The following is a 27648-nucleotide window of genomic DNA, read 5'->3' on the forward strand; positions in this document are numbered from 1 at the left end:
CAAGCTAAGGCCGCCCATAGCTATATAACACAGCTCCGGTAAACAACGCTCTGCCTGGAGTCAGGAACTCCTAAGAGCAAAGGCGCATCAGCCAGCCCACCCTTCCTCGCGAACTGTTTCGCTCACCTTCTGCGAGAAGTGATTTAGGGTACTTGGGCCTTCTTGTTTTAATCGGGCTCTTTGTTTAAACAGGCCTTTACTGAGCAGGAGTTCGCTAGGGAGATTCAGTAGAAAGTTTTCTTTGTATGATTCTCCCTTGAAAGGTTGCATCTAAGTCATGAAAAATACTTGCTTTAACTTGAAAAATTAGATTTTACTTTCTATTTATGCACGACAAATTTAGAGAAACACCTCGAATTCTAGAAACATGTAAAACATTTTGGTTTCACTTTCACTGCACAGACTTTCACTGCAATGCATTTTAAAGCACAAATGTCAATATTGTATCTGAGTAGCAAGACAGACTTTTTTGGTTTTATTTTTTGGGGGAGTTGTTTTTTTTTTTTTTTTTTAAACATAGGGCAGTCTCTGCTCTACCAATAGATACAGAGAGTGCCAGGTTTCCATTCAACAAATCTGCTCTTCATATTCACTATTTGTTGTTGACTGGAGCAAGGAAATAATAGATCGTTCTTGATTCACATTAGTTAAAATGCTTACAAGCAACTTACAGGGCTCTGTGCTCCTTGGTCTGTCACAGTGGTTTATTAAATTTCAACCTAACCATTCAAAAAAGCAAGAGGACTCCATTCACATCAGTAAGAGATTTAACTGAAAATAAATTGTATGAACAGAAGGTGTGACTTGGCTGACAAATTTTCCTGTTACCACTGCCCAAGAGTGAAAAGAACCAAGGCTGGTTGCCAGGCTGAACTTTAGCACACGAGGACAACAAGCATTTCTGGACCCCAGCGTGCGTCAGGGGAGTACCTCTTTCTTTTTGTACTGCAAAAGGCCACCTCAGAGACATTTTCTATTTGTGAAATTTACTGTTATGGTATGGAAGGCTCCAATAAAGGATATGGTTCCTCACCTTCTTTCGTTACTTTTTTGACTGATGTATTTTTCCAGCATACGAATGAATTAGGTAAATTTCTTTTTTTTTTCTCCTCCGCTTCCTTTGCTACAGCTGTATTCCATCCGAGAAGACAAGGGACTGTTGGGATCTCCCATCCAGGCAGCGCTCCAGCAGTTTAGCTGACAAAATTGATACCAACCTGAAGAAGGATCAGCTGAAAAAACATGTACATCCTTCAGGCCACCAGATTCCCTTCAGAATCAACTCTTTAGCTTGGAGATAACGTAGCTTACCTCTTACAGCTATGGTCAGGATTAGAGTTTCTGCAGCACCTCAGAAAGCATGAAGGTTCAGTTGTTCCCTGTTCCTCGTTTTTCTCTGTTTCTAGCTTTACAAGTATAATTTGCTTTTTCAATATTTCAACAAAAAAACAAGATATGATGCTCATCCATTGGTAAACTACAACACACCTCCCATTTACACACCCACATGTATGATGAGACTCCTTCAAAGCAACCCAAAGTCACTTTACCTTTTACCAATTCTTTTCCTTTATAGCATACTAAAATGCAAGGTGGGATCCTTCCATAAAAAGAGTATTTAAACAGTAACAAAACACCATTAACTCTTCTCAGGCTTCATAATTCAGCAGGTACTGTGTGCCTGCTTACAGCCATGGACAGCTGCAGCCCAACCTTTCCCTGCTACGGGGCACTCATTCCTCCGACCCTTTTGGACTCACAGCAGGAGCCTAGCTTCAAGCGATCCCTGAGCAAACTGCAGAGAGCAGTCCACCCACCTTCAGTGACCCCTGATTTCAGCATGCTTATGACCACTGCCCTCTTAGCTGCTTTATATGCTGTTCTAATACAACCTCTGAAGTCCCAACCTCTTTCCCAATAGCAATGACAAATATTTGAAATCCACTCAACAGAAACACTTTGGTGCAAACCTTTATTGTCTCACATCTCCTAGCTACAGCTATCATTGTAACAACTAAAATTGTTATTTTACAGGTACCATGAAAAGTCACAAAGGTATCAAAGAGTGTAAAATAAGCTTTGTAGTTCAAGAGATAAAAGTTCTCGAGGACTGATTCTGTGTGTAAGGAGTTTTTGTAGACATATTTTAGTGAAGAGATATTTATCCGCAAGGGAACAGGCAGGCATGAACAGCTTCAGTACACTGGAGAGGCAGTATTTGCATGGTGTAGAGGCAGAGCATCTATCCTTTTGCTAGATGCCTTGCTTCCCTGGAGTTACTTCTGCAGAGTGAAGTCAGCAAAGTGGTGAAACCCCTGTGCAATGTGAGCACATACAAACTGCTAATCCTTTTCTCTAGAAGGTGATAGGGCACAGGTACAAGTTTCACCTCTGTAGTCTATCCTTAGGGAGAAAAAAGGTAAGCTATCTGCCTAGGTCATGCACCTAATCCATAACTGTGGCCACAGACACCCTCTGAGAGGCACACCACAGGTCTGCATAGGCACAGGCATCCCACCAGGAATATGATTCTTCTGAGTGTAGATTCTGGGCGTGGGGAGGGGAGAACATGGGGGAGGGTCACTGTTCCTATACTGACCTCCTCTTGCTTTGTCAAGCCTGCACTGCCACGGAAGCTTGATTTGATACTCTTGGCAGCACACAGCAAGCCTCCTCACTGCTGCAGCAATGGTCAGATCAGCGCTGGCGCTACCTGCAACAGAGCTTCCAGGGCTCTGAGTTGTCCATGGTCTTTAGCTCAGTCTTGCAGGGCTGTTTTACCTTATCACAAAGGTAAATATTTTAGAGGAAATCTGCGTATCAGTTTTAGATTCTGACAGTCTGTTTAAACATAGTCCTGTCCTAGCTGCATTTGTTAACAGAATGTAAGCTGGCAGGACCAGCATAGGCAAAATGCAGCAGTTACAGAGCAACTGTATATGCAGGGCACTAATACATATTTAGGTTAGGTGGAGACTTTTTCTTTTCTCCATCTTTCTGTGTTATAAATCAATGACAGTATTAGTAGCCAGAGTAACACAATTCCTACTTGTTTTAACCATACCAGTTATGAATACTATTTAGCACCCACAAACACTTTTCTCATGGAATTCAGAGGTGAGTCTATACATAGGGTACATTCTGGATCATATATTTCCCCCTCCATCCCCCAAATCAGTATCCTCGTGTTCCCTAGAATTTGAGGCTGATTTAATCAACAACAATCCAAGCAGTTCCAATCCTCAACTCTACACTATGGCTTTAAAATTTACATCCTGAGCTTCTGTATCATTAAAGTAATAGGATTAAAACAGACTGTATACCGGAGGAAGCATCTTATTAGATCAGGTGATCTAGGAGAGAGCAGTCTGACACAGACTCCAAGTCTGTCTTTCATGACTGCATGAGCATTACTCATCAGGGCAAGCAGCAAAAAACAAGTTCAAACACAGCTGGATAAACAAAATTGGGTCAGTGACTACTCAGGGCTCATCACTTAGAGCCTTCAGCATCCTAAAGGCCTCTTGCAGGTATCAAACCTGGGATATCTGACTCCCTAAATATTTGCTATCTGAACAGCTGAAATAGTCCTGGACCTTAAGCTCATGCCAAACATTAATGCTGACAGCCCTTCCTCTTTTCAAGCCCTGATCCTAAAATCTCTCTTTCTGATCAGTGATAGGAAGCCCTTGAAAATTTTGTATGCGCTCATGGTCATCACACACAGCCATCATTAGGCAGCAAAAACATTGGGAAAGTAAGGGGAAGCACATTTGGCACCAAGAGAGCTGAAGTACAGAAGAGATGAGCTGTGGGTATGCTGACAGCAGTCTGTCAGAGAAAGGAGAGCTACTTCTCCAGGCATCAAGAACTCCAGCTCTCATCCCAGCTCCTAAAAGGACAGCTATAGCCCTAGAAAAAGTGAGGGCAGGATTCACTGGCTCAGCACTGGTCATCTCTGAATGACAGATGCACACCAGAAGGCACAGCCCTCCTAAGCAAACCATACTGTTGCTGGAGGATTTTTGGAACAGGTTAGACCAACATCCATGAGCCTTGTCTGGCAAATATTTATTCAACACTGGGGCTTTGTTCATGGAGAGTCCACTCCTCGGGAGTTATTTCCAACACACACTCCCCCCTTTCTTTTCCTTGCTTTTATTTTATTTTTTGAAGACCTTCATCTTGTTAAAAATCTTTTCTCCCTAGAGTTCTAACGCTTCCCCAAACCACTATCACGTTTCTTTTGGGAAGGCTCCAGCCCAGCGAGCACACGTGTCCAGTGCCTTTGTGGGGCCAACTAGTGGCTAGTTCCAGAGTGTGTCGCTGCTGAACTGGCACAGCTGCAAATGCCCCAGGCTGCCCAACAAGCCTATGCATGTCCTATCAGAGCACCTGCACGACATGCACCTGATACAGGCATCAAACCTGCTTAAACCAAAACACACACTTTTCAATAAATCCAGATCTGCAGAGTCCATGTGCAGATAGAAAGCATTTACAAATATAGTAATTTCTCATATATAAAAATATAATAGTATACTATAATTCTCTTCACACATCATCATCTTGGAGGCCTAGGGATTTTAACTGGAAAAGTTTTGCCAAGATTTCTATTTTTTTTCTAATAGATACCCATACTTAAGAAAAACCTTCTCTCAAATTCTAGTGCTTACACTTTAGCACTGTGCTCACATTGCCTTGGCAGTTACAGCTGTGCCACACTGATGCACAGCTTTCCCCATACTTTCCAGATAAGGAAACTGCAGAGTACAATTTGGTTCATCAGACTAGTAGGAAAAAAGAATGAAACTTCACAGTCTGCTTCCCCATCCTTTGGTCTTAGGAGAGATGGCATCCACACGTACGGGGGGTGGAGGAGGAGAAAAAGGCATTACAAGTACACTTTCCTTGATGAAGTTTCAGGACTAGACTGAACAAAGTGGGCTTCATTTCCTTCTGTGGAAGGAATGTTAGCTTAGCATAAGAGGAATTTTGAATATGCATAACATGCAAAATTCACATGACTCACCCACCAGTTTCACTGGTAAACACCTCCTGTACTGTGCCTGCCATTTCCTGCGAGACTAAAACTACCAAACCAAGCTGCATCATCTTACAAACTGATGCTCTAAAGTACAGCTTGTCCAAAAGAAGAAAAAAGTCACATTATTCAGTGTTTCCCACCACCCAGCAACTGCACGCATGTAAAACAACATTGTTCTTCCTCCAGCAGAGCTTAGTCTGCTCCATAAGTCAAAGAAACCAATTTTGCTGATAGCTTAATTAGGGCAGGAAGCTCATAGTATTCCTGAAATCCTGTGTAAATGGTTCATAATGTTTCAGCCTTCTACTGAAAACAGACTTCATCTCTATGGAAGAGCATTAGAGCTTTTTGATATTCAAAGAACAACTTGATGTAATGTTTGATACGTGCTAGTAAGTCTCTTAACTTCTAACTAGATACTTCAGGGACATATACTTTTCCTGCTCCTGATCTCATGCTAGGGCGATTTCCTCTGCTCAAGATATGGTTACATCCATGGTGGTAAGAACATCTGTGCCGAGTCTCTCACTAGCATTTTTAGTACAGGTGAATCTAAAAGGACAACTCAAAACAGCAGTGGCTTCCAGGATCACACCCTAAGGATTTTTTTCCATAAGATAAAAATCAAACAATCCCTTCTTAAAATTATTCCTTACACAAGAACAATTACAGGTTGCAAAACACAGATTGCAAGAAAGACCTCTTTCGGCATCCAATATTTTTTTTCCAAACTGATCCATGTAATCACAAATTGTAATTCACTACTCAAAGACAAGAGATCTATGCTCAGGGATCCCATAATTTCTTTTGTGCTCTTCAAATAATTTACTTAATTTCTGTAGATATAGCTCATGTAGCTGTTCAATCTCTTCAGTGGTAGGATTCAAATTCTGTTTCACAGGGATGGGGCTTCCCACTGTAAATTAAACACATGAGCAATGTTAACTTTATTGATATCTCATTTAAGTAAAAATACCCTCCCTCCTGTAATAGCTCCATCATAGCTCCCAGGGAGGTGACAAAATCACAGCATAATTCTCTTAGCCTTGGACCTGATACCACCTTTCACAAACCAAAGTCCTGGGTCTGGTTTTCCACATTTTGCTTGAGTTCGGACAAAATGAGTTAAAAACAAACAAAACGCACTCATCAGTTTTGCAGCAGCAGAACAAATGAGGGAGGTTAGCTCTAACTTGAGGGAACAGTTTGCACAGTAATGTACAACTGCATGGATTATGGGCTGACCTGCCACTGGGATTGCATCCTGCAGGGCAAGTTCAAAAATAGGTGTGAAATTATACATGCAGCGTAAATGCTCAGGCCCGTGGTACTGGCCAGAGCATGTCTTAGTGCTTAGGCTTACCCTTGTGAGACAGGAGACATTTTGATGCTAAAGCATTTTTACGGATGCCTAGGGAGTTGCAGTTTTCCAGGCTGGACTATTCTGGTTCATCTGTGCTCAGAAAAATAAGTCAGAGCTTTTTGCAGCTCTTCCTGTCTTTAACAGTAACAGCGAGGAGTAAAAAACTGCAAGCGGAATTGCTACTCTGGGTCAAAAGCTGTGGAACAGCCTCAGCCTTCTCCTCTTCCACCAGCTCCGTTTCAGTCAGCGGCTTCAGTTCAGGTGAATAACAGAAATCAAGAGTTTGCTGGAAGACGCTTCTCACTGCAAAGGTAAACTGCCATTCACCCCTTAGGGTTTGTGGGTTTTGCAATCTGAACCTCTTACAAATCCTTACGGGCTCAGGACACGTCTAAGACAGGGGGGAAAAAGAAGGAAAACTTGAAACCCTACAGGTGAAGTTTTCTAAGCGCAAGAACATATGCTAATTAAAATATCTGTAGCTTCTCACTGTCTTCTGTTCTGATCTGAGTACTAACCGTGCCCAGCATGAGAGAGACTGAGAGGACAGTGACAGCCTCAACCATACAGAGGCATAAAAGGAAAAACAGGTACCTCCAATCATACAAAACCTACCACTGCACCTGTACCGTATTTTTTTTTCAGTTACGTCAGCCCAGGGAGTAGCAGTACTTAAAACCCCCCAAATCCTGTAAGAAGCCTCTGAGACGTACGCGGCCTGCGAGTACCAGCACAACCTAAACAACTCCATGCGTGAAGCGCTAGGCGAACTCCGCCCTCGCCCCGCTTCGACGCGCACAGGCCCAAGAGCGCACGCGCCACGGCGCTCGGCGCAGCCCGCAGGGCAGAGCGGCTGTTACAAAGCCCGCAGCCCGCCAGCGGCCGCGGTCTTCCTTACGCCATTCCGTCCCTACCGTGTTTGATAGCTGCTCTTCCTTCACTGAAAACGAACGGAGGCCTTGAGAGCTTAACAGACTTGGCCAAGAGCACACAGGAAGCCTGCAGGAAAAACGACTTAAACAGATTTTCAGGTGCCTGACAGAGGCACCTGGCAATCCCTTTCAGCAGATGTTGCCACCTGAGATGGGGAGGTGGTGGTAAAAGGCAGCGCAGCTGTAGCCGTCTGCAAAGGAGTTGATTCTGCAGATTCCTGCTGCAGCTTTTGCTGCCAAGAGCTCTCCTGCCCTACGCAGCGCTGAAATTCAGTCTCCACACGGCTAGGGGGCAGAACACAGCCCTGGGCTGGGTAAGACGTTGGGAGGATGAAATCGCTGTACATCAAATAAGGGATTTCCAGGAGCACGCATCAACCCCCCCACCCCTCGTCTGCCCTCCTAACAGGGGAGTTGGAAACTGTGATTTCCCTGGTTTTCCATGCAGCTTTGAAGGAACTGCCCAATCATGTATTTTAGAGTTGGTTCTATTCCTGAAAAGCAGCAATAATTTTCAGCAAAACCAGATTACTCTTACTCGTGCAGCCCAAAGCACTCACACTCAGACTTCCGAGATCTTGATTTTTTTCTTTCTGAATTTTGCCTCCATGCTTTAGGAAACGAGGCTTCTGGATCAGTTCCAGCCCCTGAAAGAGGCCAACTCGCTGATACCTGACCCACACTGTCAACACGGCTAACCGGTTGGGTGGAGTTGGATGCGGCTCCGCAGTAGCTGAGCTAACACTTTCAAAGCCCTGTTGAGCCATACCGAGGGGCCCTCCAGGAATGCAGAGACATTGTAATAGTTTGCAAACATGAGGAAACAGAGACACTATAGATAAGGGACTTCATGAGGTCATATAACAAGTTCTTTTGCAAGACTCTGGCCTTGCTGATTTGTAGCACTCCTGTGCTTTAGCCATGGACCACACTCCTGCTCTGGCAGTAAATAAAACAGTGATGAAGATTTGCTTCAGAGTAAAAGACAATTTAAATTCACAAGTCTTGATGTCATCTACCCAATGAAAAAGTGCAGAAAATGCCTTATTTTCTTTCCCATGTTTTGAAAACTTTCTGGTTTTCAAATAAGCAACATTTTCAGCCTGCCTAGACAAAATATGGGCTTTCAAAATTAAATCTTTTTCAAAATATTTAAATATATACCCCAGTAAAAACACAGGTCTTTGTGTAAGACAAAGAAGTAGTAGTAATTTACGTTAAGTTTCACGTTACTTGCCTCATGCTAAAACCATATCATCCCTCCTCTGAGGCGATAATGTGGAATGTAAGAGCAGCTTTATTTTTCTGGACAGACTTCACTCAGTCACTCAGGATCTCACTAGGAATGATTTATCCAACACATAGGCAGCTAGCTGTTGCCTTTGCACGACACCCCGCACAACTTTTTGAAGATGTGGCTGTCCAGAGCACTAGTAAATGCCATTAAAGTCTGAAGATGTTCACCTCTATGCTCCAGTGAGAGATGACCACCAGGAATGAAGACTTCTGGCAAAAAAAATCTCTTCCAAACTGTCTGTCAATACAGCCTGCACTTCTCACCTAAACACAAACGGACCTTTCCATGGCAAAAAGCGAAAACAGGGGAAACCCCCCGGGAGCTGCAACGGCATTTACGGAGCAGCCCCCCAAAGGACTCGGCTTCTCCCGGGTCCCGGCGCACACCAGGCCATGGTGGCAGGAGCTCCTGCCAGCAGCGTGGCCCCGGGCTGTGGTGCCACGTGCTGGCCTGGGGCCAGTGGAAACACGTAACTGCTTTTTCTCTGCGGGACTAAGAAAAGAAGGTGCTGGGCACCTTGTGAAACAACGGCAGCAGCAGCCGCGGAGCCGCGTCAGCCCTCTTCTGCGGACTGGATGACCCCTTCGAGTCCCTCGAGGACTCCCGAGGATACGAGCCACTGGCTGAAGTGTGAATGAAGAATAAGGTTAGGTACAAGACAGAAAGGGGGAAGGGAGAAAGGATTCCCTTGTTTCAGCTGGGCGAGAATAGAGAGTAAAAAAAAAAAAATATTAAAGGTTTGTTTCAAGTCTCACATGGTTGCCTTAGACGCTCAGTAGCCAACTGGTTTTGTTCAAACAAATTTATAAATTTACACAGATACTAGAAGCACAATTTCACCTTTTTAAACCAAAAAAAAAAAAAAAAAAAAAAAAAAAAGAAAAGCATTGGAAAAGGCACAAGGAACTTACCAACAGTATGAATAGGTTGCCTGTAAGGTATTAAGCCAAAACTGTATTGAAATACTCCTCTGGCATGAAACAGTGGCAGAGCAAAGCCCATTATCTTTTGCAGCCTCTCCTGTATATTTCTGAGCCGTGAACCCCTGGGGTTTGCAACTTGCTTGAATAGTTCATTTTCGCCAAAGGAAAACACTGGGACCAGATGAGCCCTGGAGAACAGTCAGAACTGCAATGAGCACTGGAGAATCCCACATCCGCTTGCACTTGCGGCGCAGCTCCCACCTGCGGCGTGGAGACTTCCCAATAGCCGGCACAGCAAACTCGGGTGGCTCTAGAGTTCATCAGCAACAGGCATTCAACTCCCTTCTGAAATGCAGCTGCTTGGGGCTTGGGGGGCGGGGGGGTTGATGGTTTGTTTTTGTTTTTTTTACCTTTTGTTTTGTTTTTTAGTCATTCGTACACAACTAGCAGCTAGCTTTGAGGCAGTATTTAGCTGATTGTTACCTGCTGCAATTTTTTATGACTAGTCACAGTCATAAAAATATATAATTACACATATATCATAATTATAATCTTATCCATCAGTATTTCAGCAAGCCCAGCCCGGTTTTCACTGCATTTTCTCCTTTGGCAAGTAAAGAAACCTTGTTGCTAACCTGATAATGCTCCTGGCTGGGCAGTGTCAGATCTTGGCTTTCCCCTGCCTTTTGACCGGAGTAATGCATGCACTTGATTTCAGCACAAAAAAAAACATGATAAAAAGTAGACATTCTCACAGGCACGAGTCCAATGCCAAATTCACCTGGTGACCAACTCCTGGCAAAATCCTACTTCCTCCAGGCTTCTTCAAAAACACTAGCCTTAATCTGTTACTATCACAAGTCAAATCGTACCCGCAGAAGTTATACTAATTCACTTTGGCTCCTGCACAGCTTAATGAATTTTTGTTCAGTTCACGAGTTGGCTTGGGAGGAAAGGCACTGACTACCTCCTGGACAAACTACTTAAGGCTGATGGAATCAGTGCAGCTGTCTCCAACAAGAGACAAAAAAAAAACTCCAACTCTATTCAAAACCTTGCCTGCGTGTTTTTTTTTTTTTTTTTTTTTTTTTTTTTTGAATGTTTAGTTTCATTAAAACAGATTATACAGCCAAAAGAAGTCTAACCAATCTCTGATGGACATCAGTGGGTTTTATTTGCTTTACTTGAATCTTACTTTCTGTACTTCAGTGCTATTGAGCTTACACTATCTTTGATGAAAGCCTAAATGTAGAACAGCTGCATTGCTAGTAATTTTGTCAAGATGAATTACTGAAGAACTCCAAATGCCCAAGGAAGATGCACTGAGGATGGAGCTGGCTGGAAATACCATGGGCAATCACAACCACCTGCATGGAAGGAAGAAGAGCTTACATAGCTCCTCATGCCTCAGGCTTCCTGAGTACTACCATTCCCACTCTCAGGTCTGACTGATGTCTGCTCAAACCCTGCTTTCTCGAGTATTTCTCATCTATCACCCCACTACCTGTAAAGGAAACATTGGAAAGCCTGGAAAATAACATGGCTCGGTATATACTCCATTTTTTACTACAGCATTAAAACAAACAGGAGAATCATATGGTGCAATAGCATCTTTATGTACACCCCGAGACTGTGGGATTTGTTTTAATCTGCACACTAAAGGCTTTTGCAAGACACTAGGTAGGAGGTTGCAACAAAGAAATAAGTAACTTCTGATTATGAAACTAAGGATAAGTCAGCTGATTCATCACTTACGTCTTTAGGACTTCTTTACTTTGTATTAGGTATTGTGTTACCTTGGACCAAAATGTCTTTTCTAGGAGTCCAGAGGACTTCTGCGCATATATTCAGACTACATTTTAAAAAAAAGCAGCGCAGGAACAGCCGCACTTCTCTGCATGGGCAGTGTGGGAGCGAGGGTGGGGAGCACAGGGCTCGTCGCTCCGCACTGCCCCTTCCTCTCTTGATATTCGATGCTGCAGATCAGAAGCATCAGGAGACGCCCAGACCCAGAATAATTAGCCTAGCGGTGAGGACCTTTCAGGCAGGTCGAGCCGGGGGTCTGCTGGTGCCCATTTCATTCTAGCCGAGGGCTGTAAACGCTGAGCCGCCTTAACTAAGAGGAGGACCACCACTCGAAGCACAGGACTTGACAGAGGAGATAAAGGCCACCCGTGTGCTCTGCGAGTAGCCTGGGCTCCTCCGCCTGCCTTAGGGCTGCTTGTGAAATCAGGGACACGAGAGATGGGAGTATCTCGTTTCTGGATCCAGAGCAGCTTACATGGGAGACGAGCACCAACCTTTGCGATCTGTCAGATTGGAGAGATTTCTAGATATGCTCCTAAACAAGTACCTAAATATTTTGTAAACTTTATGGTAAGGAATAAACTACTGATGGTGGTTAGGATTCTTACTGGGTTAAGCAGCAGTCAAACAGGGATTGAGTAAAGACCCATTTAGGCAAGTTTTATTTCTGGGTACAAATTGGACTAAAATATTATTCTCTATAGGAGAACAGGTCCTTTATGAGACTCCTAGGGAAATGTATAAAAAAAATTGGAATCTTCTGACACAGAATATTTCCTAGAAATAAAGACGACATTAGCAGCCTGCCTGAAAACAGAGCACTCTTCTCAGCGACCATCTTTTCCTCTAATTAAAAAACACTGTTACAGATTTTGAATCAAAGATACAAATCAAAGTTTAAGATTCTTTTTTCCCCTTATTGCTTAGCATATCAATGTGTAATTCTGGTATTATCTAGAAAGGTTAGCAGGAACAAGTCAGTGGTTCCAATATTTCTAATACTCAAGGCACCTAGAACAGTGCAACACAAACGCAATAGCTCGTATTATGTAAATCACTCAAAAGATTAATGCCATCTCTGTTCAGTAACACACTGATGGATGTTTGTCAGTTAAAAAAAAAAACACTAATTTTTCTTTGAGATTCACACCTCAAATTACCAGAAATTTACATTTGTAAATAACAAGCTTCAAAAGAAAGTCTTTAAAATAAAGATGAAAAATACTCGTGGACTACATTGAAGTGATTTAATAAAACAAGGCCTAGCTTTCTAACCTTTTTGCTTAAAATGATACGGAAATACTGTTTTAATGTAACTTCAATTTACAGAACAGAGAACAACATCTGAGTCACTCAGCAATAAAAGGTTTACTAATATCATTTCACAATTACTACTTCTTTTTTTTTGCTACTGCAATATAAAACAACAGAAACAAATAACCAAGATATGTTAATATCTCCACCTACTGCTTACAAATTATGTAAGGCAAAAAGGAGCTTTCCACACTCCCAGACTGGATCTGGATGCTCAGACTTGTTCCTGTTTCAGATATCTGCATGTTCATACACAAATGACTCTTTCAGATTCTAATTATGAATTTACTGTATGTAACATGTACTATATTTACGAATCGGTCTGAATTCAAAGCATGCTTATCAGAACAGTCTCCATGAGAAACCTACCCATGTTTCAAGGCCATTTTAATAAAACCTTTCCTCTTGAGGATGTTCAACGTTAAACTTCCAGGACGTGCGTTCAGAGACTCCTCGGCTCCTCCGATCACAATGATGGACGCGTGGCCACCGCCGTCGTTGTTCAGCACGTACGAGACACTCTCCTTGGATGCGGAAACCATTCCTTCGGGAGCAAACATTTTAAGAGTGACTCAGTAGACCCTCACGCAGGATTACAGTGGAATTTAAGGAATATTTGTAAATGATGCATAAATGATATTTCTAAATATCACATGACAGAGCTATGGGTTTGTTCTAAGATATAGGTTTAACCTCTTACTGCAACAGATCCAGTCTTAGGCACACCCTTTGATTTCCCATTGGTGAGCTAAATTCTGCTTGCCTACCACAGAAGTTTTACAAGATCTTCAGGAAAGAGGAGGCTCTTCTGCCAACATAACTCCTTATCAGAGAGACTCCTGTGCCAAGTACAGGATAGTAAAATTGCAGCAGATATTGTAGAGAGGCTGCAGCTAACCCTGCAGAAGCAGGTGCATATAAACAAATGCATGCAGAGGGGTTAACAGAATAGACAGAGGACTTGCTACCTTAAGCAAGGATCTGCAGGGCCAAGCTGATCCCTTCCGTTCCTTCCTAAGTTAGGATACAGCAGCTCCATCTAAGGCAGTGGCCCCACAGCGTCAGAAGCAGCGGCGGAGGCTCAGCTGTGCTACTCCCAGTGACTGCACCAGCTTAGCCTCTAGCAACCAGCATCTGACACTCATAAATCTATTTAGGCTAGAACAGCAGAACGTGAAGCTTTTCTGATATTGCAGCCAAGACAGCTACTGCTAATTTGAGGCACACTGCTGCACGAGGCTTTAACGTCAGCTTGGCCCTTGTTCCCTTTGAACCCTTCTCCAAGCCTTCTCGACTTCCTTTGAGCCCCACCTAGGTTTTACTTACAAGGCTCGTACCAGTACCATTTATGCAAAAGCCAAAAATAATGTGATAGAAGCATAGCTTTCAGTAACACAAAGATTTCATAAGTGGTTTATTACCTGACTGATAACCTTTATTATACAGAAGGTCCACTTTGGGCCACCTGTCAAAAACAAGCTAAGATGCTAACTATTCTTAAGTTTGCTTTTTGCTTATTTCTCATCTAGCAAGTAAATATTTGTTTTTACAGGTCAAGATGGCAAAAAAACAGGCTGAGCCATGTTTAAACTTGTCATCTTCCATAATTACTAACCCCTTAACTTTGCAAACCTGAAAAAAATCCCCTCAAAAAGAACATTCTTATGGAAGGACATTCTCCTGTGATGCTGAACCATCCAAGGCCATGCAATTCTGACGTGAATCTGAACTGCATCCTAGGCACGTCTGTAAGCATGGAGTGCTTGAATAGCTTGTTGGAAATCACAGCATTCATGTAAAAGTTGGACTCAAAAGCTACAGCTCTATCTCCCAGATCTAGTCTTGTCCAGATTTATCTTGACTGTACTTACTCAACTACTGTAGTTTAATGAATTTAAGCAAAATCACTCCTGTATTAAGCTGTTGTGAGGGAACTAGTCCTAATTGTTACCTGTTCTTCTATTCCCCACAGTTTATTACTTGTTATATTTTATTATTACTGCATTATCAGTCATGAGTATGATCCCTTTATGACAAGTGCTGTACAGAACAGAGAAAAAATTTCTGTCCTCAGAGTTTACATCATCATTACAATTACACAAGTTTCAAGTATAGGACCTCAGTCAGAAGTAGGTAATTAACTTCTGACTAGAAAAATACTTGTACCTAGTGGGACTTCAAGCTTCTCGAGCAAGATATTATCTTCAATCTGTTTTTCAAGTGTCATTGTGCAATGACTAAGTAGTGTTACACTTCAAACACCTCCTTCTTGAAAGTAACTAGTAGCTAGTACTGTAGCCTCATAGTTCAAGGAGAGAACAGCATTTTCTTCATAAAAAAAAGGCTTAATTATATGAATGTTAGTGTGGAAATGCAGGTTCAAGTGCTCCATTTACTACATGGACAGTGTGTGTTCTGTCATTTCAGGGCTGTTGGATTTTCTGTTCAAAAAGAAAATAAAACAACCAATCAAACAAACAAAAAAATTGGACAAACAGAGAAACGAGCCAGCACTGGGGCATCACAACAGCTCTGGAGGAACCTGTGCCACATCCCTTCCTCGCTGCCCAGACGAGAACCTTCCCTGAAGCAGGGTTGTTTCTGTGCGTGATCAGAGCTTGGCAGCGCTAAGAAGCACAGCCGTGGCCAACATCTACACCTAGAAACCCCCAAAGCCTCTCTATCATTTCCCCAATTTGAGAACAACTGAAAGGGGTCGTGCTCACAGCACATTTAGGGGAGGGCACGGGAATGGCGATGGCCCAACGGCCGCTGAAGTAGAGCCCCAGAGCAGGGTCTGGGGAACCAGCTGGGTGCAGAAGGGAGACGAAGCTACGGAAAACGGCACTCAAACGCCCCAGAGAGAGCTTGCAGCCGCTGCAGGCCACTCTTCCTTCCTCCTTCTCTGCCGGGTGGCGGATAACAGCAGATGCAAAACCACGCAGCCACAGACTGCCTTGGTTCCTACTCCCTTTCCTACCTTTCTCACCATATCTAGAAGCATCAGATAATTACAAAAAGAAAGGAAAAAAAGGGGGGGCTACAGGAGCATTGCAACATTTACAGAAGTATCTGCAATGATCAGTGATTATATGACTTATCATTTAATGTTAGTTAAAATAGGTATGTTTTAAAAGATAGAAAAACATAGCCTGATCCTAACATCCAAGATTTAGTAATTATCACTCATGCTTGAAGAGGTGAAGCTTTAGATTCAGTAGATCTTATTCTGGGAATAGTCTCACTACAAAAACAGACTTACTGTGAATCTTTCCTGCAGTGAAGCTCTTGGCGGCAGTGGATCTAGCTGTATTGTAACTGCCAGTTATGATTCAACAGAACAATCAGAAATTTCATTGAAATCAGTTTTAAACAATGACACATTAACATATAATTCAGCAAAATTAACAAAATCTTTCAAGTTATTTTGCAACAACAGTTCATCATAAAACAGAGGCTTAACTTAGGGCCGGTGCTGATCTAATAGAAGTGAAATAACAACTTACTGTTGATAGGTACAGGAGCAGATTCTACATTTTAGGTGGAAGGTACGATATTGAGCAATAGCTGAGACACACTGCTTTTACCTACCAGCACTCATTACATACTCTCTGAAGAAGGGACAGCCAAACCAGATGGGTGTGATATGAAGGTATGGAGTAATGCCAGGAAAGAGCGTCTTGAAACCTGGCCCGGTGCAAAAGTTTCCAAAGGCTCCAGCTACCAGCACCCCATGAGGGTGAAAGCCAAGCAAGTAGTTGTGATTTGGATCCAAATCTGAAGTTTTTATAAGCTAAAAAAATGAGATGGTATAAGAGATTATAATATGTCTGTATCACAGAGACTTTCAAATATAGTAAAATAAAATTTGGAGGGTGCACATCGACAGGACACAGAACTGAGACAATTCATTTCCCTCTTCTGAGGGCTTTAAACTGCCCCATTTTACACCTGAACAAAGTTAAAATAGATCCATCTTGAATGATCATTTCTGTAACATTTACTGTACTGGAGCACTATCTTGTGACCACATAGCCTACGTGAAAAATCGACTCCTATCCCCCCGTGCTGTTGCTAAATCTCAGACTCCCCGTGTTTTAAGAAGTCCTGTTCACTCTGAAGTAACTATTTGAATTTTACCAACGATAAGTCTTCAATGCCTGGTGGCGTTCATGGCTGTTCTAGCTGTCCTGAGAAACCTTTTACTCACCTTAATGGGAAAGTATTCCCTAAAGTATTTCCAAATAGTCCAACTTCTGACCCACTGGGACCGTCTCCCTCCAGCGCACGGCGTTTCCCAGTCGAGGTAGAGCCACAGCAAGTACAAGATGCCGACAAACCAGAAGTTGCCCAGAATCAAGATTACGAAGATCCCACAGCAAAACTCCGCTATGAGAGACAGAAAAGGAAACCATGAGGAGCATTAATCATAACCGTCTCCTTGCAAGCCCTTGAATTCTCAGCCCTGCTGTTTTCAGTGTGGATGCTGTTCAAAACATGTACAAATTTAAGTTTGCTTATTCCATGTTGCGTGGATGTTGCTTCACCGCCAAAGAGGCATCACATCAGTCAGTCCAACTCCACTGCGCAACTGGATGAATACGCTTGAGAAGATGCTGGTTTACTTTAATAAAAACAAGCAGGAGCAGAGGACCAACACACTTGGTTTTCCATGGCAAGGGTGAACATTTAATACTTGGTGGAGAGCAGCTGGTCTCCCTAAGATGGGACAGAAGGTGACAGCAAGTGCTAACAGGGATACGATGCTCCAGCAAGTGAGAAGAGGGGAGCGAAGCTGGGGAAGGAAAGAGGTGAGAGGAGACAGCAGCAAGATCTCTTTTCTAATGGGAGTAGTGTTTGGCAAATCCTTTTCCCTGTGTTGCTCAGCCTATAAAATAGGGATAACAGTTCTGACCCCCTGTGAGAAGCACTCTGCGACTAAGCAAGGACACGCACTAGACGAGACCAGAACACTAGCAGGTTCCAGTTCAGGCTCCAAACACGCCGCTACGTGGAAACTCACCATTTCCGTGGGAGCATGACAGCAGTTTTACCTGCTGCTGCTTTCAGACCTGGGTTAATAAGAATTGTAATATCCTCCTACAAGAACAAAGGAAGTGCATTATACACAGTTCAAAAAGCCAGGAAAAAGAAAAAAGAAAGTATCTGATTAAACAGAACATGTTACTTGGGGGGGCCAATCCTAAAATAATTATTCAGGAAAACTCCCAAGCCACATCTATGGAAACACTGCCTTTATAGGACTTGCCAAACTGTGCCCTCTTGCAGCAAACCAAGCAGCAGAGCCCACGCGAGCCCAAGCGGGGTACAGCCAGCACCTGCTGCTCCCGCTCGCCAGTTCACCCTGCCTCAGGCTGGTTATTCCGGCTTCCAGTAATCCACAGGCACCGTCATCCTCGTGAACTGGAGTAATTCAGCACATGTCAAACTCTGAGCTTGTTAGGGAGCCTGGGCTTTGGAGGCATATGTTTATTTACACAATGGCTAGCAAGCCCAGACCGAGTCTCCACCACAACACTCGGCATGCAGAGTTGTATTATACAGGAGTTATTCTGTGATATTGTACAAGCCAGCTTTTATGAAGTATTTTGTATGGCCCACAACTGACTGGCTTTCACGAGGACAATATCTTGTAACATCCTAAAGGGAGCTGTATCGGTGAAACATATTGGACTAAATACATCTGCAAAGACAGTGAAGAACAACAGAAGTACATCAATCAACAATTTGGTTAAAACAATGTAAATTTTGGCAGAAAACACAGAAATAAACAGATGGACCAAGAGCAAGAACAGCTCAGCCTGGTTCAGTTCAGCTTGATTCAAGATTTTCCCCAGCAGAAATTACTCATAATAGACTGGCTGTAATAAACAGGTTTCTAGTCGCTGAAGAACAGAGCTTCATGGAGCCTATTTGCACTCTTGCGCTTCCTACAGTGTGAATACATACTTAATTCTGAACTTCTTCCAACTTGATCTTGCTTCCAGTTTGACTCTGTCCCCAGAATTAACATCAATAATCACGGGGTAAGTGAGAACTACCAGAATCCAGCAGCAGCAGCAAAGCAGGGAAAGCTGCTGATTTGACTGAGCAGAAGAGATGAATATTCCCATTACTGATAGAGAATGAGCAGGACAAAAGGAATCTCACTCATTCCAGAGAAGGGAGAAGGCAACAACCACAAGCAAAAACAGGAATGGGATCAATGCTTAACTGTACTGTTTTAAAGGATACCCCATTCTTCAGCACCATCGCTATGGAAGCACTCTGCTTTCTGCTTAACCAGACAACACTGGCCCTGCCCAAACTAGCACCTCAGTAAGAGCTCCAGAAAAATACCACAGCTAACTAAGACCTTTGAAGTCAACATGAAAAATTCCCAGGAACTGCAACACTGAGTCCTAGGAAACATTTTTAAATGTCAAATGGGTGAAGAATCTGACACTAACTTTCATTTCTCCTGAGGCAGAACTTGCTGCGAAGCCCACGCTGCAACAGTTCAAAATAGGGAACAGGAATATTTTGAACAAAAGTCATTAATATCTGCTATTTGAAAAAGAGATCCTGAAATTAAACAAATTTCTAGGTATCATAATCTCAACAGGATGCCAGGGTTAGAAAGGAGATGGGGTAGAGGGATAGTGTAGTAGTTACCACATCTGCTCTACATGCAGAAGGCCCTGGGTTCAAGCCCCACTGGAACCAACACGAGGAAGTCTTTGGGAGGCTGGACTAGTAGATGATCTCCAAAGGTCCCTTCCAACCTTACTGATTCTGTCCATAAGCTCACTGCTTTGCTTTAGCTAAAACAGAGCTAGATCCCATGTCCCTGAGCATGTGTGAGGTGCTGAGAGGAGCTCAGCATCCTGCAGGACAAGGCCCATTTATTAGTGCATTTACAATGAGACACGTGAAACAAATTCCTGTTACTATGCCTCCTCATTATTTCAGTGCATTAACAGTCAGTAAGATGAGTTAAATACCGATGACTCAAAACCAATGAGCCTATAAACACAAAAACAGTATTTCCTCCTTCGAGGAAGTCCGTGAGTAAATAAGTGACAACCACATTACCTAAATTCATGAACAAATTCCAGGCAAATGAGGAACAACTTGTAATTTATCAGTTCACTGTATCCTTGCCAGTTTGGATACGCTTCCAGTACACACTTGAAGTGTCATCTTTTTGCTTGAGCTTGAATTAAAGCTTTGAAGATTATCTCTGCAGTGTATTGGAACAATTGGGAAAGAGGGAAACAATACCGGTCAGAAGAGAACATGCTACCATGGGACTCTGAAAACCAAGTTTGTCAGTCAACACCGAGCAAGTCAGCTTACATCCCTTTCCCCCCATTTCCCTATTTATAATACGGAGATACTGCTCTGTTGAGAGAAACTGATGAAAAATGCTACAAATAGTGGTGGCAGGAGCACCAGAAGCATCCTGACCAATAGTGCTTGAATGCCTAATGTTTCCCCTCATTAAACAGGCTCTGAAATTGCAGTCGTGGGCATCAAATTCATAGAATAGTTTAACACCTCAGAGACAGGAAATAGGAAACGAGCACATTGAGTGGGAAAACAAGGGTGATCCACGCAGTTTTAAGCCGAGAATGTATGTGCAATTAATAAGGAGCCAAAAATGCTTGAGTACTATCTATTTTGAAGGCCACAAACTCCAACGCTGTTCGTCCACTACTCTCACAGCAGCCAGCGACCGTGCCCAGCCAGCACAGGTACGTCCCACGCGGCCGGTGCTGGCATCAATCAAACCAGAAGCGAGCTCTCCAAGGCATCCCACAAAGCTAAATGAAGCAGCTCACGCTCAGACCCCTCAGCTGCTCGACAACGGAGCCAGCTCAGAAACGAGCTGCGCTGCAGGTCCTGCTCTAACTGCAGCCCTTAGCGAAGCTTTCTGAAAACACATTGTGCTGCTACTGCTTAAATCAGCCCAAGGCTGCCGGAGTTCAGGGATTTGGACCTAGCCCCGCAAACAACGTGATAGTCAGGACAGGACCCACCGACGTGCTAGTGAGTACGCAGAGAGAGATGTTGTTTTAAGTATTTATATTTCTCTAGGCGTTATGAGTATATGTCAACACACAAAGCAAGCCTAGGGCAGAAAGCAAGCTGAAAATCTCATTTCTTACCTTCCAGCCACGGGGGAAAAAATGAAAGATAGCATATTCTCCAACAACCACAGTGACGTACCTACAGCAGAACAGTCCCTTCCTGGGCTTCAGAAGGCTTCAGAGCAGCAGTACTTCCGAGGTGGATGCTTGAGAAACACAACATTGGAGGGAACACAGAAGGAGAATTGCACAGTGAAGTTTTAATCCCTAGTGCGTTTTTTTTTCCTTTCTATTATCCCTCAAGGTAGCACCGACAGTTGATGCTGGCAGACCCTCAGAAAGACATGCAGCACTGACTGTCCCTGCTTAGTGAATTCTTCCATGAGGAAGAAAAACTTTCTAGAATATTTTATAACTTATTTATAAATGGTAAAGGATAGAACTGAACTTTACATGAAGGAACATGCCCAGCAAATGGACTCCAATAGTCACAACACAGGGACATGCACGTGCACCCCCTGAGGGGAAATAATCTGCCAAGGCAACGGTAAGCGAGTTTCCTTGTGCTTGCAGAGCACAATCCCCCAGCTTTTACACCGAGAGCCTCTTTCAAAACGTAATCCGGAACGTTAGTACTACGCTGCTCAGATCCCACTAGCCTGTGCAAGTCTGTCTACACACGGATTTCCACCAGAAGCACAGGAACGTGCTCCCACTTGCTACCTGTTATGGAGTCCCCGGCAAAAACAAGCTGGGAAGCGATTTAAACTAACCATGCTGGGAAACACTTGAAGCCAACATGAATACATGGCAGCTATTTCAGGGGTGACAGCAGCAAGGAAGTCAGCACTTGCAGAACACAGTCTTTATTGCAGTCAAGGTCCTTCCTCAGTTTATTGATTACAAGCAGGAGTCCTAATCACACGGATATTTGAGTATTCCTTCCAAGGCAGCTGAATTTCAACAATAGCACAAGAACAAACACAAACCTTTGGATGCAAAGGCTTGGAGGACGGCTTAAAGGCTCGTTTACTCTGGAATGTGGCTCCAGTTCCCAACTGAGCTGATCTTCCATTGACAAACACTGATTAACTAGAGATACAGCGAACTGGGCACTACTGACCGTTAGACACGAAGGTCTGGATTTAGTAAATCCCCAAGTTAGCGATAACCAGATGCTGAGACAGCACACCAGGGAATATATTATAGCCTTTGTATTTCCCATTTATTTTATTGCTCCTTAAGCATTCACCGCCATTTACATTTGCTTACAGAACGCCCTGCCGGGCGGTCCTCGGGCCCAACCATTTTTCTGTTCTTGCTCGAGAGGGACAAAAAACAAATACGTTTGGAGACATAGTTAAATCTCCTCCTGAAGACGCAGGTAGCCACGGTAGCATTCCTAAAAGTACTGCTCAGCCAAGCATCAGTAAATACCTTGTTATTCTCTGTGACCATACAACAGTCCTTGCCCAAGGGCCAGCATTAAATGTCAGGGGCAGAGAAGTGCAGACAGACAGACAAAAACAAGGTAGCAATATCAGCCAGCTTGGCAGGAAGAGGTCACAGCAGTTTAGCTGAGTTTTCTTAGTCAACAAAAGCCAGTTTTTTAAGGAAGGCCTCGAAGAGGAGTGAGATGGCAGCTGCAGTCAGCTACAGCTGAAGAATTAAATCAGCACCAGATAACTAAATATTGTCACAAGTTTTTTTTTTTTTTTTTTCCTTTGGGGGGGGGGTGTTGTTTTAACACATTATGCTGCACATCTGCTTTCTCTTCACTTAAGCAACTTACTTTTACAGCAGCAATATCCCATTCCTTGGCAAGTGTTTCATCGTTTGTATTTTTTTATGGAAGCCACAGCCACAACTCAAAACTGTCTCCAACCAAATCTAATTAGCAGTGTTTCATCCTACGTGACACATGCACAGAAGTTTAATTGCTAGAGAACAGGATGTACTTTAATATACACCAATGTCTTTAGCATGTCACTTTGTAGCCTTGTGCATATTAGCATATAGTTATTACATATTGATTTTTGTATTATTATTTTACAAGTCAATACAGAATCTCATGAACCTATAGCAAAATTCCTTGGATGCACTGTGAATGCACACTAAAAATGAACCCCCTGTGCACATGCACAGCAATCACCTCCTAGGTCCCCAAAAAGGAGGGGACTGGCCCCAGCACTGCTTGACCTGCAAGTATGGCATAAACAAGGTACCAAAGAGACACCGTTGCCCTCTATCACTGCCTTATCTGGAAATTGAGTCCTGGGATTCTTGTCAGAGGGTTCAAGTTCCCCCTCTCACTTCCATCTCTCATTGCTCAGACCAAGAAACCCCTTAAGTTACCTTATTCTGCATTTAATTCTGTGCATGCTGAATTCCAGTGTTTCTTTTTACATCAAATCCATAGAAGCTGCCAGCTTGCCTGTTAGCTTCACTTTGTGCAATGCACTGTCATTTCTTCCAGAGAGCAGATTAGAGAGAAAGGAAAAAAAAAAAAAAAAAAAACCTGCAACACCTACAAAGCAATTCATTTTTCTTTGGTTAAAGTGCTTTGGCTCGACATGAACCATTTGATTTACCTTCTGCCTAGACATTGATCCCCGAGTGCTACATCTGAACGTCGTTCACACGTGCAGTCCTGCAGCGCCCAGCGCAGCTGAGTTACACAGCAAGCGTAAATCACTGTTCAGTTATTGTGTGAGGACCAAAACACCTGCAAAACGGGTTCCTAACAGAAGGGTATCAGACATGCTGTTAACTCTTGCAAAAGGGCGTTCGACCAAGATTCTTAAAAAAAAAGATTTCCAAGCCTAAAAACAATGACTTCAAGCTGAACAGCAGTGACACTAGTTGCATTCACATAGACAGTCACAACTTCTTCTGGGTATATTTACTGTAAAAACTAAAGTACAAAAACAGAGTGATATAATCTCTTTGCTATGGCCCACAGCCAGACTGGCAGTACTTGAAGGTTTTTGGATTTAATCTCTCCAGGTGACTTTCTGCCTGCTGTTTGCCTGGACACCAGCACAGCCCCAGAGCACAAGCAAATACTGCCACACAGCTTCAGAGGCAGGCACGATGCAGCCTGTGCACCAGCTTCACACCGGCCAGGTCTGCCCTGGCACTGTCACCAGCTTGACTAAGCCAACAAACCTCTAACAACAGTAATTACTGGCATAAATCTACATTTATCAAATTTGTCTTTCAGCTATTTTTTTTAAGTAGGTAATCTAAAATTGCAAAACTTCAAGTATCATTTCAGTAGTGAAACACTAATGGTTTGAAATTATTCTTCAGTCTGAAGCTTTTTTGGATTTCTGTTTAACATTGCAAGAAACCACATAGTTTTAAGCTCTTGTTGTTTTTCAGTTTTAATAGCCTTAGTTTTCTAGACTCCAGGCTAATATCGCTTTTCTTTTAAAAGAAACAAGTCCATTTAAAACACTTCCCCCCCCCCAATAAAAGTTTACCTAACTATTTTAACTTGTTGCACTTCAGGGTGCATAAGAGACTAAAACATAGGGCAGTTTCAGATCGTGCAGAATGCGAGACTGAGATGGACATTTCTTTTATCTATTCCACAAACTTCTATAAATAGATCACAGCATTCTAGAATTAATTTTTACTTCTACTGTCACCTCCCTGATCTTTATGGATAAGTAACAGCAGAAGAACCACTGCTACAATAAGAGCTTGTTTTTTCTGCTTGAGAGCAAACTTTGGCAGCTTTTTAAAGCAGAGACCAGGAAAGCACAGGAACTTACATTCAGAATTTTAAAGAGGTCCCTTTTGTATTTAATGAAATTCTGTGTACATCCACACGGCTTTTCAGGGGGTGATGCATGTTTGTTCTGCCTGCTTTCTGAAGCAGAAGCAATGTGCTTGTACAAAGTGCAGATGTAGCCCAAGCTAATAAGCAGTGCAAAGAAGCAGAGCTTACTTGTTTGTACCACGCTATCACAGCTACCTGTTTAGTTTTAGTTGACTGATTAGCTCTTTCTACAAATGGTGATAAGCAACTGCAATTTGACAGTAAGTATTGCATATGTGTATTTCAAGCCAAACTGTGTGTAGTTTTCAGGCACACAAGCAGAAGGGCCTTTTCAATCATCAGTTCCTTGATCTCAGGAAATTATGCAGCAGGACAGCCCTGAAGAGGAACGTGAAAGACCAACACAAAGAGCTTTTTGCATTTACTTCAGCTACTTCTCAGGATTCATAGCCAGGAACATACAATGCTAGTTTTTTGAGATTTAAAACAAAGTAATATTATGGATTTAAAGTTATAATTGATCCACGTTACTCTTGTGACTCACTCTGTATGTCTAATCCTGTTTTCACATGCCACTTCTCAGATTTAAAGGACATCGTTACCTGATTCAGCTTTCCTTTTTTCTGGCACTAATTTTTAAGAGTTATTTTACTCTATCTGCTTGACTATTTCATTAAGTTATGGCACCTCACCACGTACATACATGAATGATTTTAGGAACTAAATCAGTACCCTATTTATTCACTGCTTAACTGGAATAACTAATGAGATCTGTAATGCAAAACAGTTAGTAATCATATGATATTATCTGTTCATTTTTTTCACGTGCAGATATTTTTACATAGAACAGACTGAAGCTACAGAAGAGCTTGTTTGGTATAATCTAGTTCCAGCCATATAAAGATATTTGTGAATTAATTAAAAAAAAACAACCACGCAATCTTTCCTGTGCTGAATTCACACAATATTTCAGTTGTACATGAGCATTCCTCACGTGATTTGAAAGCATTACTTTTGAATCCAAGAGCTTACAAGCAAATAATCTTTCCATAACTGGTAACTAAAAGACAAATGCTAAGAGACATCCAGACAGACTGGCAATCCAGAATATTAGGAATTAACCCAACCTTCAGTTCTTAAAGATATTTAGGATTCAAACAGTGAGTTTTCCTGGAACTAAGTGAAATATTTTGACATGACAATTCCTACATCTGTGATCAAAGAGGCACACATACAAAATGAAAAGGTCACCTTTAATAGCGCTAAAGCTGAGCATCCCTATGAAAAGCATGAACAGATTATTAGTAGTATCAATTCATATAAAAAATAGAACACTCTTGCAAACACTCCCCCCCCCCCCCCCCCCCCGCCTTCAGTCACATGTATTTACTCTATTTGATTTAACCAGCCATAAGGAAACAAGGAAACTTCCTTGCTGACTTTTCTTGGCATTTATTCACAAGCTACGCCAGCTGCAGAAGACAGCTGCCTACTTTTTCTGTGGAGTTGTAGCAATAGTGAATTTTCTGAAATCCATTTGTTTCTAGTAAGCAGATGATACGATTTTCTGTACTTCTTGCGGAGGTAGCAGTATTGTTACCAATTAGGCTAGGATAAAAATTGTTTCCTTCCACTGCCACTGAATATCCACTGCATTATTACTAGACTAGAGTGATGGAATATGCCAAGATTTAATTCAATACTAAGGAATAAAAACACAGGTTATTTGCAGTGTGGTCACAAACATAAACTGTTTATATTCCAGCTGCATGCAATTCAGAGGCAACATAAAATGGTCAAACACTAAGAACACATTTGTGGCAGAGCTTCATACCTTCCATGCTTCTCTCAAGCTTATGCTCTCACCACCCAAAAACAGTTGTCTGAAACACATCAGACCAACACCTCAGCGTAACAGATTTGTAAGAATATGCAAGGAAGATATACGCACTTTCTTCTTCTTGTAAATCCCAAAGCATGCACTAGCATAAGATATTATCAGCACGTACAATAACACACAAAGTAGTTACTCTATACATCAGAGCAGTGCGCTCTGTAAGAGAATATTCAATAATTTCTTGCCAATTTACACAATCCATGGACCTGGTCCCAAAGGATTAAGGCCCAACTCACCTAATCAAGTGACTCATTTCATCAAATTCAAGATAACTACCCATGAGAATAAGATTTGCTGCTGTGATTAAAGGTTTAGTGATAGGAGTCTATTAATAAAGATATTAGGAAAATTCATTTTATGTGTATATATATATATATAAATAGGTTAAAAAAGCAGTGGAGTAGGATTACTTAGTAACATTGCTAAGATCACTTTCTTAGAGCAAGCAAGGTCATTTTTCATAAATTTACTGAAGCTGCTGGATTTGACCCAGTTTATTATCAGCATTAGTCGCTTAACCCTTATCACCTGTCTAGATAGGGATTTTACTGAATTACAGCATACGAAGTTATTTTACGAGGCCAGTAGCGAAAGCAGCGTTAGTCCTGTACCAGTCTCCGCGCCGAGGTTCGTTAAAGCGTTGGCGTTAGCTGCCAGAAACCCAGCGGGGACCCAACGGAGAGCCCGCGGCGCGGGGCGAGGCGAGGCGAGGCGAGGCGAGGCGGTTACCGAGCAGCAGGAAGGAGAAGATCCACTGAAGCACCGCCACGGTCTGGATCCTCCTCCGGAGGGGGACGTTGATGGGGGCGAACTGGACCTTCATGCTGAGCGCGGCGGGAGGCGGCAGAGCAGCGCGCACCGCCGGCCTCGGGCCCCGCTCTGCGCCGCGCCGCCGCCCGGCCCCGGCCCCGGCCCCGGCCCCGCGTGGGCACGGGCGCGGGGTGGCCGCGCGCGGCCGCGCCCCCTCCGCAGCCCACGGCGGGCGCGGCGCGGCGCCGCCCGGGGGAGGGGCCGGGCCGGGCGCTGCGCGGCCGGGCGCGGGAGGCGAGCGCCGGGCCGGCCCCGCTGCGGCTCCTCCGCCGCCCTCGCTCACGGCAGCCCAGCCCGCAGCCAGCGCCGGGGCGGCCCTTGCCTCCAGCGCGGGTTCCCCTCGCAAGCCCCCGCCGCTTCGCTGCGGCGAGAGCCCTCG

At 43.3% G+C, this 27648-nt stretch overlaps 1 protein-coding gene across 1 annotated transcript; it reads right to left on the reverse strand.

Moving 5' to 3' along the window:
• Window positions 1–1955: 1955 nt before the first annotated feature.
• Window positions 1956–27358, reverse strand: MOGAT1 (monoacylglycerol O-acyltransferase 1). The gene is made up of 6 exons (XM_062582355.1): window positions 27189–27358; window positions 16893–17071; window positions 16274–16475; window positions 13052–13226; window positions 9551–9750; window positions 1956–5963 (listed from the first exon to the last, which is right to left on the reverse strand). Exons 1-6 carry the CDS (start codon window positions 27280–27282, stop codon window positions 5809–5811), a joined length of 1005 nt encoding a protein of 334 aa, XP_062438339.1. The 5' UTR covers window positions 27283–27358; the 3' UTR covers window positions 1956–5808.
• Between the last annotated feature and the right edge of the window lie 290 nt (window positions 27359–27648).

Source organism: Rhea pennata, chromosome 9 (genome assembly GCF_028389875.1).
Source record: "Rhea pennata isolate bPtePen1 chromosome 9, bPtePen1.pri, whole genome shotgun sequence".
In the NCBI taxonomy this organism is placed as follows: Eukaryota; Metazoa; Chordata; class Aves; order Rheiformes; family Rheidae; genus Rhea; species Rhea pennata.